This window comes from Mobula hypostoma, chromosome 5 (assembly GCF_963921235.1).
Source record: "Mobula hypostoma chromosome 5, sMobHyp1.1, whole genome shotgun sequence".
Lineage (NCBI taxonomy): Eukaryota > Metazoa > Chordata > Chondrichthyes > Myliobatiformes > Myliobatidae > Mobula > Mobula hypostoma.
In genome coordinates, this window is record NC_086101.1 from 34190357 (window position 1) to 34202696 (window position 12340).

Sequence of the window (12340 nt, forward strand, 5' to 3'; positions counted from 1 at the left end):
TGCTGCGTTCACCAGCAACTTTGATGTGTTTTGCTTGAATTTACAGCATCTGCAGAATTCCTGTTGTTAACTTCACTCAGCTTCATTTGCCCCATCATTGAAATGTTCCCGCAACCTATGGACTCACTTTCAAGAGATTCTTCATCTCATGTTCTCGATATTTATTGCTTATTTACTTATTTATGATTATCTTTTTTTTCTTTTTGTATTTGCACAATTTGTTATTTTTTACACACTGGCTGAATGCCCAAGTTGAACTTGGAAGACACCTGCAGGCTGACCCCCTCACATTCATTAACGTAAAGGATGCATTTCACTGTATATGTCCATGTACGTGTGACAGACACAGCTAATCTTTAACCTCTCCCCGGCTCCCCTAAATGCCTTATACTTACTGTAGTTCAGTGGAAGGAGTGCATATCCCCGTCCGGGGAAGTAGGAATTCCTCTCCACACTCCGATAACACTGCTTGGTCTCGATGTTCTGAATGACGTCCAGGATTCCTGCAGATCCCTGGTCCATCCAGTTCCAGCTCCGCATGCAGCCGTCCAGCCGAGGGTTCACCTGGGGACAGACACCGGTTAGACCAGTCGTGCGGGTGATGTCTACGGGGGAGGCCTGGCTGAGAGAGCGCTGCCCTCCGGTGAGGTGCAATTATCGATCAGACTGTGTCTTAACCTCTGCAGAACAAGCATTCCTTCAAACCCCACCAGTTTAGGCTGGAAGCAGAGATACTTCAGAGGGGATCTTATAGTGCTCGGCAGGCTGGGAATGCACTCCACAAAAATACTGATTGAGTGGGAGTCGGGGACTGTGACCTTGGGAAATGGCCCTGACATCAACAGCTTTGTAAACACATCCCATGACTCATCAACGGCTCCAAGAGGAAAACATCGACAACTCCATTCATCCTGAGGTTATTTGGAAAGCTCGGACATGTTGGTTCCTGTAGCTCTATCACCTTGCATGGTTCTTGTGGAAGGCCACTCTCAGACCTGACAGCTTGGGCTGATCCACCTTTTAACTAGCTGGCCTTCCACTGAAACCTCCATTACTGAAAGTTCTGGTAATCCACTACCTGAAGATGGCTTGGTTTCCTGACCGACCGGGCAATGTATGTTGATCTTCCCCCTCACTCAGCAGGCAGCCCATTGTCACTCTCCTCGGCCTCACTAACAACACCATTTCCATCATCCCCTCACTCACCAGGGTCCCTATCTCCACTCTCTCCCCCTCTCACACCAGGGTCCCTATCCCCACTCTCTCCCCCTCACATACCAGGGTCCCTATCTCCACTCTCTCCCCCTCTCACACCAGGGTCCCTATCTCCACTATCTCCCCGTTTCACACCAGGGTCCCTATCTCCACTCTCCCTCTAACACGTCAGGGTCCCTATCCCCACTCTCCTCCCTCACTCTCACACCACGCTCCCTATCTCCACCCTCCCCCTCTCACACCAGGGTCCCTATCCCCACTCTCTCCCCCTCACACACCAGGGTCCCTATCTCCACTCTCTCCCCCTCTCACACCAGGGTCCCTATCCCCACTCTCTCCCCCTCACACACCAGGGTCCCTATCTCCACTCTCTCCCCCTCTCACACCAGGGTCCCTATCTGCACTATCTCCCCGTCTCACACCAGGGTCCCTATCTCCACTCTCCCTCTAACACGTCAGGGTCCCTATCCCCACTCTCCTCCCTCACTCTCACACCACGCTCCCTATCTCCACCCTCCCCCTCTCACACCAGGGTCCCTATCCCCACTCTCTCCCCCTCACACACCAGGGTCCCTATCTCCACTCTCTCCCCCTCTCACACCAGGGTCCCTATCCCCACTCTCTCCCCCTCACACACCAGGGTCCCTATCTCCCCGTCTCACACCAGGGTCCCTATCTCCACTCTCCCTCTAACACGTCAGGGTCCCTATCCCCACTCTCCTCCCTCACTCTCACACCACGCTCCCTATCTCCACTCTCCCCCTCTCACACCAGGGTCCCTATCCCCACTCTCCCCTCACTCACCAGGGTCCCTATCCCCATTCTCCTCCCTCACTCTCACACCAGGGTCCCTATCCCCACTCTCCTCCCTCACACACCAGGGTCCCTGTCCCGACTCTCTCCCCCTCACACACCAGGGTCCCTATCCCCACTCTCTCCCCCCCTCACATACCAGGGTCCCTATCCCCATTCCATCCTCTCACACCAGGGTCCCTATCCCCACTGTCCTCCCTCACACACCAGAGTCCCTATCCCCACTCTCTCCCCCTCTCAAACCAGAGTCCCTATCCCCACTCTCCTCCCTCACACACTAGGCTCCCTATCCCCACTCTCTCCCTCTCACTCACTAGGCTCCCTATCCCCACTCCATCCTCTCACAGCAGGGTCTCTATCCCCACTGTCTCTCTCTAACTTACCAGGGTCCCTACCCCTACTCCTTCCTCACTCACCAGGGTCCCTATCCCCACTCCCCCCTCACTCACCAGGGTCCCTATCCCCGCTCTCCCTCTCACACACACCAGGGTCCCTATCCCCACTCTCCCCTCTCACACACCAGGGTCCCTATCCCCACTCTCTCCCTCTCACACACCAGGGTCCCTATCTCCACTCCTCCCTCACTCACCAGGGTCCCTACCCCCACTCCCCCCTCACTCACCAGGGTCCCTATCCCCACTCTCCCTCACAAACCAGGGGCCCTATCCCTACTCCCCTCCCTCTCACACACCAGGGTCCCTATCCCCAGTCTCTCCCTCTCACACACCAGGGTCCCTATCCCCACTCCCCTCCCCCTCACACACCAGGGTCCCTATCCCCACTCCCCTCCCCCTCACACACCAGGGGCCCTATCCCCACTCTCCCTCTCACACACCAGGGTCCCTATCCCCAGTCTCTCCCTCTCACACACCAGGGTCCCTATCCCCACTCTCTCCCTCTCACACACCAGGGTCCCTATCTCCACTCCTCCCTCACTCACCAGGGTCCCTACCCCCACTCCCCCCTCACTCACCAGGGTCCCTATCCCCACTCTCCCTCACAAACCAGGGGCCCTATCCCTACTCCCCTCCCTCTCACACACCAGGGTCCCTATCCCCAGTCTCTCCCTCTCACACACCAGGGTCCCTATCCCCACTCCCCTCCCCCTCACACACCACGGTCCCTATCCCCACTCCCCTCCCCCTCACACACCAGGGTCCCTATCCCCACTCTCTCCCTCTCACACACCAGGGTCCCTATCCCCAGGGTCTCCCTCTCACACACCACGGTCCCTATCCCCACTCCCCCCTCACTCACCAGGGTCCCTATCCCCACTCTCTCCCCCTCTCACTTTCTATGGAACACTTTCCCATTCCTTCTCCTTACCATTTCCTGTAATTCCTTTAAAAGTACCCAACTCTCTGGGAAATTCATCATAGTTATTAAGAAGGTGCGGGTCTCACATTACATAATGTGGAAATTGCACTGATCACATACTACGCATTCCACCCTGTCCCTCACACATGGGCAATGTCAACCTTGACCAAAATACCAGGATGCACTCCTAACCCAGCGGTGAGCAGAGGGAGGTAAAGCCCAGTGAAACACTGGGAGGTCCTCTGTGTGGAGCAAGGTCTCACTGATGAAGACCCATTGCCATCTCCATTCCCCTGCACCGTGGGGTTAAATCTAGTGACGGGGAAAGGATCACACAGGGCACTAACACACAGAAATCCAGTGCCTTTGGCCCATTTAATTCAGACGGACCAACAACCACCCAGTTGCACCAACCTCAGTTTTAAGTCTATCCGGTAGATAGAGTCACAGAGAAAGCTTTTGGTACATTGGCCTTAGATTGAAGTACTGAGTAGAGAAGTTGGGATGTTATGCTGAAGTTGTGTAACATATTCGTGAGGCCTAATTTGGAGCGCTGCGTGTAGCTCTGGTCACCTACCAACAGGAAAGATATCAATAAGACTGAAAGAGAAATTCCAGACTCGAGGATATGAGTTATCGGGAGATGTTGAATAGCCTAGGTCTTTACTCCCTGGAGTTTAAGAGGATGAGGGGAGATTTGATAGAGACGTATAAAATTATGAGGGGTATAGAGAGGATAAATACAAACAGGCTTTTTCCACTGAAGTCAGTGAGACCAGAACTAGAGGTTATAGGTTAAGGGTGAAAGGGGAAATACTTAAGGAGAACCTGAGGGGGAGCTTGTTCACTCAGAGGGTAGTGAGAGTGTGGATTGAGCTGACAGTAGAAGTGTTACATGTGGGTTTGATTTCAACATTTAAGAGGTTTGGATAGGAACATGGATGGTATGGAGGGCTATGGTCAAGGTGTTGGTTAATGGTACGAGGTAGAATAATAGGCTAGATGGGCTGAAGGGCATGTTTCTGTGCTGTACTGCATTATGATTCTATAGATTTACAAGGATGTTGCCTGGATTGGGGAGCTTGCCTTATGAGAATAGGTTGAGCGAACTTGGCCTTTTCTCCTTGGAGCGAAGGAGGATGAGAGGTGACCTGATAGAGGTGTGTAAGATGATGACAGGCATTGGTCGTGTGGATAGTCAGAGGCTTTTTCCCAGGGCTGAAATGACTAGCACGAGAGGGCACAGTTTTAAGGTGCTTGGAAGTAGATACAGAGGAGATGTCAGGGGTAAGTTTTTTATGCAGAGAGTGGTGAGTGTGTGGAATGGGCTGCCGGCGACGGTGATGGAGGCAGATACAATAGGGTCTTTTAAGAGACTCCTGGATAGGAACATGGAGCTTAGAAAAATAGAGGGCTATGGGTAACCTGAGGTAATTTCTAAGGTAAGGACATGTTCGGCACAGCTTTGTGGGCCCAAGGGCCTGTATTGTGCTGTAGGTTTTCTGTGTTTCTATGTTTTTAACTCCTCCCAGACTCCACAGCACACCCACACAGAGGGCTGGGGGCCACTTAAGCCACCGACCCAATGTGGGAGGAAACCGGAGCAGCCCAGGACGGGACGGGGGGAGTCCATGTGGTCACAGGGAGAACATGCAAACTCCACGCAGACAGCACCGGAGGTCGGAATTGAACCTTGTTGTGTGGCAGTGGCTCTACCGGAGTTACCAGAAGGCAGCAGGCTGAGATCTAACGCTCCTCTGGGTTTGCCCACTGCAAACGGGAGCTGCAACCCTGGCCCATACAGTGAGAGGCATCGACAAAGCAACGGGCTCCTCGGAGCTTCCTTGCCCACCCCGTTCCTACCGCTGTTTAGAAACTGTGAACAGATCTGGAGAAGGACATTACATATGGAGTGATGGGGTGGACTTGTCTGGGCAAACCAGCGATCGATATCTTCATCTCTGTCGTGGCGTTGCCTGCGAAGATGCGGCCGGGGCTGTTGATCTTGATCACTGCCTCGCGGGCGACCTTCACCACCACGCTGGTCTCATCTTCCTCCACCGAGATCTGGGGGTAGAAATTGTTGTATGGCCATCTGTCCCACAGCAGCCTGCTAACCCGGGGGTGGGGGGCACCCCAGGGGAGAGAGCACCTACTCTGGTAAAGGGACCCAGACCCATGACATTAACCTCTGCCTCTCCCCACGGATGCTGCCTGACCTGCCGAGTGTCTCCAGCAGTTTCTGCTTTCCTGCATCGGCAAGGTGGCATACATCACTAAAGACCCTCACCCCCATCCGAGATTTGCCCTCTTCTCATTACTACCATCAGGGAGGAGGGTGCAGGAGCCTGAAAAACCACAGTCAGCATTTTAGCTTCTTCCACCATATCCCCGCACCACCACCCTCCCCCGGCCAGCCATCGGATTTCTGATGGTCCATGAACACTACCTCGTTAGTTCTTTTCTTTCCGCACTAATTATTCATTATTATTATTAATAACACCAAACCCTCATTATTCCTTTCTTTTGCACTATACATTTCTTGTAATTTCTAGAAGTTTATGCCTTTGCACTCTACTGCTGCCTGCAAAACGCCGAATTTCACCCTGCTGATAATAAACCCGTGTCTGATTCAGGGTTCGGTCGGTGGGCTCCGCCTGGTGAATTACAGAGCCCGGAGAGAAGAGGGGTGTGTGTAACCAGACATTGGACAACTTGCTCTTTTTAAAGGCAGCCTGCGGTCCCAGGTATCACCACGCCGCGTGGAGCCGGTGAGGTTCCTGTCAGAGTGAGGCCTCAGTGAGGGAGATGGAACAGCCATTTTAAATTCAGCCAGTTCACAGGAGTGTAGGAACAGCCAGATAATTCATGGTGGATAAATAAGGCCCACGGGTTACTGGGGAAAACCAGTAAAATAGTGAAAATAAAGTCCTACACAGTCATTTGTGCGAGAAGGAGTGGTCTGCAAGGGAACTAGAATCAACTTCTTGGTTTTGAAAAGGGAACTGGGGAGGTTATCAATATCAGCACAGTCCCTAGAGTGGGGCTTGCCTAAGATCTTTTGGAGAGCTAGCACACACTTGATGGGCCTCGTGGCCTCCTCCTGTACGCAAAGACTCCACGGTAAAGGGAAAGAGCTCACCGTGTGCCAGATGCCATTGTTAATCTCGGGCCCCCCACTAATCTTCACCAGGTGGATGTGATCATTCTTGAACTGAACGTCCAGCTTCCCATTTTGAACGGAGAGCATCAACCAGGCAGCGTTCTCCTGTGTCTCGGCGTAGAATATGAGCCCCTCAGAGTCGAAGGTCCTGAGGTCAAATTCTGCTGTAAACCTGTGAAGCAAAGCAGATGGGCAAGAGGCAGGGCTCCGCTGGAGATAGGTTGTCGTCGGCAGAAAATTAGGAAGTGACGAGGAGACATGGAGGAGTGAGAGAGGGGAGTGCTATTTGATTTTATTTCCAGATAACAGGCCCTTCCAGCCCAAAGGGACCATGCCACCCAATTATGCCATTAACCTACTAACCCGTATATCTCTGCGATGTGGAAGGAAGTCAGTGCACGCGGAGAAATCCCACACTGTTTCCACGGGGTGGGTGGGGGGGGGGGGGAGAGCGTACAAACTCCTTACAGGCAGTGGTGGGAATTGAACCCAGGTCGCGGGCGATGTAAAGCATTACACTAACCACTATGCTACCGTGCCGACCCCTGTCGTAACAACCTCACACTCAACACCTTGCATTGGTCCTGGAGCAGGGTAAAGGGCTAGCACAACATCATGGGCCGAAGAGCCTGTACTGTGCAGTATTGTTCTCTGTTTTATCAGCAAGACCAGGGAAGTGTTTGTGGACATCAGGAAGGGGAAAATCCGGTCCTCGGTGAGGGGGTCAGTGGTGGAAAGGATGACTCCCTCCAACTTCCTGGGTGCCAGCATCTCTAAAGATCCATCCTGGGCCCAACGCATTGATGCAATCACGAAGAAGGTGCACCCGTGCTTCTATTTCATGAGGAGTTTGAGGAGATTTGACGTGTTACCAAAGCCTCTTACAAATCTCTGTGGATATACAGCGGAAAGCATTCTGACTGGTTCTATCAGAGCCTGGTAAGGAGGCCCCAATCCCAAGATCGCAAGAGGCTGCAGAGGTTGAAGACTCAGTCAGCTCTCTCACAGGCACAACCCTCCTCAGCACTGAGGACATCTTCAAGAGGCAGTCCCTCAAGAAGGCAGCATGTTCCCTTGTAAAATAAAACCAATTTACAGCTTGCGATTGACTACACAACCAACATTTCCTTGAATTCCCTGTGCTAAACGCGGGGGGGGCGGTGCCGGATGTGCAGGAAGACAAGGTGGCCCCTGTGAGACACGGTGCCTCCCCCCAGCCACGTTCAGCTTCTCCTCACCTGGACAAGAGCACGGCACTGGCTCACCTGCTGTCTGTGGGAATCTTGAACCGCAGGTAGACCACCGGGATCCCAGCGAAAAGCTCTCCCATGTTCAGAATGTTTGGCCTCCTCACCGTCTGCAGGGCCACACAGGTGGGGATCGGCTGGCAGGTGACAAACCCGACTGTTAGAGGCTGCAGTAAGTTCCCCAGGGAACACTGTTTTACACGTTAGAGGCAAGTCCCCAACACAGACCTTATAAATCCCAATGGTCACAGACTGCCGTGGGTGGGGAATCCACTGAGGAATGAGAGACAGGTAGAGCAGCCCCTTCTGAGGAGGACTCAGATCCTGCATGGGAATTTCCACAGTTCAGTGACCGGACAAGAGGGGTAGAATGTGGGTAAATGTAAGGTTGCCTCCCCTTGTGGGCCTCACATTCGGGAAAGCGAAGCATTGTTTAAATGGAGAGAGTTGGACAGCAGCTCCTTTAGGGAGGTGATGTTGAGGCTCTATAAGGCACTCATGAGACGACAATTGGACTATTGTGTGTAGTTTTGGGCTCTTTATTTTAGAAAGGATATACTGACATTGGATCAGGTTCAGAGAAGATTCACGAGAACGATTCCAGGAATGAAAGGGTTACTGTATGAGGAACATCTGGCAACTCTTGGGCTGTATTCCCTGGAGTTCAGGAGAATGAGGGGGAATCTCATAGAAACATTCAGAATGTTAAAAGGCCTGAACAGATTAGATATGGCAAAGTTACTTCCCATGGTATGGGATTCTAGGACAAGAGAGCCTGACTTCAGGATTGAAGGACATCCTTTTAGAACTGAGATGCGGAGAAATTACAGAGGGTGGTAAATCTGTGAAATTTGTTGCCACAAGCGGCTGTGGAGGGCAAGTCATTGGGAGTATTTAAGGCAGGGATAGATAGGTTCTTGATTAGCCAGGGCATCAAAGGGTATGGGGTGAAGGCAGAGGAGTGGGGATGACTGGAAGAATTAGATCAGCCCATGATTGAATGGTGGAGCAGACTCGATGGGCTGAATGGCTTATTTCTGTTCCTATATCTTATGGACTTATGGTCTTAAACAGCATATGAACAAAGAGCATGCAGCCATCAGGAAGGCAAAGGGGATGTTGGTCTTTATTGCACATTATTTAAGGGTGGCTAAACATTTACTGGAGCCAGATCAGAGAAGGTTCACTAGGGTTGATTTCTGAGTTGCGAGGTAATATCACAGCTGTATAAGACTGTAGTTAGACTCCACTTGGAGTACTGTGTTCAGTTCTGGTCACCTCACTTCAGGAAGGATGTGGATACTATATAGAGACTGCAGAGGAGATTTACAAGGATGTTACCTGCATTGGGGAGCATGCCAAATGAGAATAGGTTGAGTGAACTTGGCCTTTTCTCCTTGGAGCGACAGAGGATGAGAGGTGACCTGACAGAGGTGTATCAGATGATGAGAGGCATTGATCGTGTGGCTAGTCAGAGGCTTTTTCCCAGGGCTGAAATGGCTATTACGAGGAGGCGTAGTTTTACGGTGTTTAGAAGTAGATACAAGGGAGATGTCAAGAGTTAAGTTTTTTTTACACAGAGAGTGGTGGGTGTGTGGAATGAACTGCCATTGATGGTAGTGAAGGTGGATACAGTAGGGTCTTTTAAGAGACTCTTAGATAGGTACATGGAGCTTAGAAAAATAGAGGGCTATGCGGGAGGGAAATTCCAGGCAGTTTCTAGAGTAGGCTACATGGTCGACAAAACATTGTGGGCCGGTGGGCCTGTAATATGCTGTAGATTTCTAGGTTCTATGTTCTATGTGGGGGTTGTTCTGCTAAGACAGGTTGAGCATGTTGGCCAATCCTCACTGGGAGTTGGAAGGTGGTGAGATGATTTTATTCTGGTGATGAGGGAGCTCCAGATATACCGAGAGGATGTGCCTCCTGTTGGAACCGCACACCATCATGGGGGTAAAGAGGAGTTACTCTTGGGACCTGGTGAATTGTCAATCCCAGGGAGATGTGGAGATGGAGCGATTACATGCATTCAGGGTGGAGATTGGCCAAAATTAAGGATCTGGAGGAGCAGCTAGATGACCTTTGGTTTGTACGGGAGAGTGAGAAGAAAAATTGATCAGTTACAGAGAGGTAGTCACCCCGAAGTTGCAAGAAGCGTGTAGCTGGGTGACTGTCAGGAGAAATAGAAATATGAATGGGCAGTTAGCACAGAGAACCCTTTGGCCATTCCTCTCAATAATAATACACCGCTTTGGACACTATTGTGGAGATGACCTCCCAGGGGAATGTCTCGAAGACTGGGTTACTGGCACTGAGCAAGGGTCCGTGGTGCAGAAGGAAAAGAGGGAGGAGAGGGGAGCGGTAGTGATAGTCAGGGGAACAGACAGGAGATTCTGTGGATGTGAACGGGACACCCAGGTGTCCACAACATTTTGGAGGAGAAGGGAGAGCAGCCAGATGTCTTGGTACATATTGGTACCAATGACATAGGAAGGGAAAACAAAGGGGTCCTGAAAAGAGAATTTAGAGAGTTAGTTAGAAAGCTGAGAAGCAGGACCTCCCGGATAGTAATTTCTACATTGCTGTCTGTGCCACGCGCCAGTGAGGGTAGAAACAAGATGATTTGGCAGATTCAATCAAGAGAAAGTCTGCGGATGCTGGAAACCCGAGCAACACACACGAAATGCTGGAGGAATGCGGCAGGCCACCAGCATCTACGGCCCAAGATGTTGACTGTATTCTTTTCCATAGATGCTGCCTGGCCTATTGAGTTCCTCCAGTATTTTGTGTCTGTTGACTTGGTTGATTAATCTGTAGTTGAGAAGCTGGTGCAGGGGGCAGGGCTTCAGGTTCTTGGATCATTGGGATCTCTTCTGGGGGAGGTATGACCTGTTCAAAAGTGACAGGTCGCACCTGAACCCGAGGGGGACCAATATTCTCGTGGCCAGGCTTGTTAGAGCTGTTGCGGAGGGTTTAAACTAATTTGGCAGGGGGGTGGGAACCGGAGTGAAGGGACTCAGGATAGGACAGATGGTAAAAATGTAAAGATAGCATGCAGTCAGACTGTCAGGAAGGGCAGGAAGATGATAGGACATAATTGCAGCCAGCAGGGTGAGTATCAGCGCATTAGGGATGCAGGATCAAAAAGGGTAGCAAATACAGTACTCAAAGTGTTATATCTCAATGCACAGTGTATAAGAAGTTAAGTAGATGATCTTATTACAGATTGTCAGGTATGATGTTATGGCCATCACTGAATCATGGATGAAGGATGGTTGTAGTGGGGAGCTGAATGTCCAAGGTTACACATTGTATCGGAGGGATAGCAAAGAAGGCCGAGGGGTTAGTATAGCTCTGCTGATAAAGAATGGCATCAAATCAGTAGAAAGATGTGACATAGGATCGGAAGAGGATGAATCCTTGTGGGTTGAGTTAAGAAACTGCAAGGGTAAAAGGACCCTGATGGCAGTTATATATACAGGCCCCCCAACAGAATCTGGGATGTGGACCATAGATTACAACAGGAAATAGAAAAGGCAAGTCAAAGGGGCAATGTTATGGTAGTCATGGGAGATTTCAACATGCAGGGCATTTGGGAAAATCAGGCTGGAAATGGATCTCAAGAGAGTAAGCTTGTTGAATGTCTTTGAGATGGCTTTCAGAGCAGTTTGTCGTTGAGCCTACTAGAGGATCAGCTATACCATTCTGGGTTGGGTGTTATGAAATGAACTGGAGGTGATTAGGGAGCTTAAGATAAAAGAACCCTTAGGAGACAGTGATCACAATATGATTGACTTCACCTTGAAATTTGATAGGAAGAAAGTAAAGTCCGAAGTAACAGTATTTCAGTGGAGTAAAGGAAACTACAGTGAGGAGTTGGCCAAAGGAAACTGGAAGGAGATGCTGGCAGGGATGACAGAAGAGCAGCAATGGTGTGAGTTTCGGAAAAAATGAAGAAAGTGCAGGATAGATGTATTCCAAAAACAAAGAAATACTCAAATGGCAAAATAGTACAACCCTGGCTGACAATGGAAGACGAAGCTAATGTAAAAGCAAAAGAGAGGGCAGACAACAAAGCAAAAGCTTCTTCAAGTATGTAAAGAATAAGAGAGAGATGAGAGTGGATATAGAACCGCTAGAAAATGAGGCCGGAGAAATAATAGCAAGGGCCAAAGAGATGGCAGATGAACTAAATGAGTATTTTGCATCAGTCTTCATTATGGAAGACACTAGCAGTGTGCCAGATGTTGAAGGGTGTGAGGGAAGAGAAGTGAGTGCAATTACTGTTTTAGGGGAGAAGGTGCTCAAAAAGCTGAAAGACCTAAGGGTACATAAGTCACCCGAACCAGGTGAACTGCACCCTAGGGTTCTGAAAGAGGTAGCGGAAGAGATTGTGGAGGCATTAATAATGATCTTTCAAATATCATTGGGCTCTGGCATGGTGTCAGAGGACTGGAAAATTGCAAATGTAACTTCTCTCTTTAAGAAAGGAGGAAGGCAGCAGAAAGGAAATTATAGACCAGTTAGCCTGACCTCAGTGGTAGGAAAGATGTTGGAGTCAATTGTTAAGGATGAGGTTATGGAG

At 50.4% G+C, this 12340-nt stretch overlaps 1 protein-coding gene across 3 annotated transcripts in view; it reads right to left on the reverse strand.

Moving 5' to 3' along the window:
- LOC134346748 (vitamin K-dependent protein S-like) overlaps positions 1 to 12340 on the reverse strand; it is a 48025-nt gene that overhangs the window by 14661 nt on the left and 21024 nt on the right. For 2 of the 3 annotated variants that reach the window (XM_063048344.1, XM_063048343.1), the window contains 4 exons: positions 7774 to 7892; positions 6488 to 6680; positions 5251 to 5412; positions 396 to 564 (listed from right to left, as the gene is read on the reverse strand). In XM_063048344.1, coding sequence (XP_062904414.1) covers positions 396 to 564; positions 5251 to 5412; positions 6488 to 6680; positions 7774 to 7892 — 643 coding nt within the window. The remainder of the gene's footprint in view (positions 1 to 395; positions 565 to 5250; positions 5413 to 6487; positions 6681 to 7773; positions 7893 to 12340) is intronic. The other variant, XM_063048345.1, reaches the window with a different exon arrangement.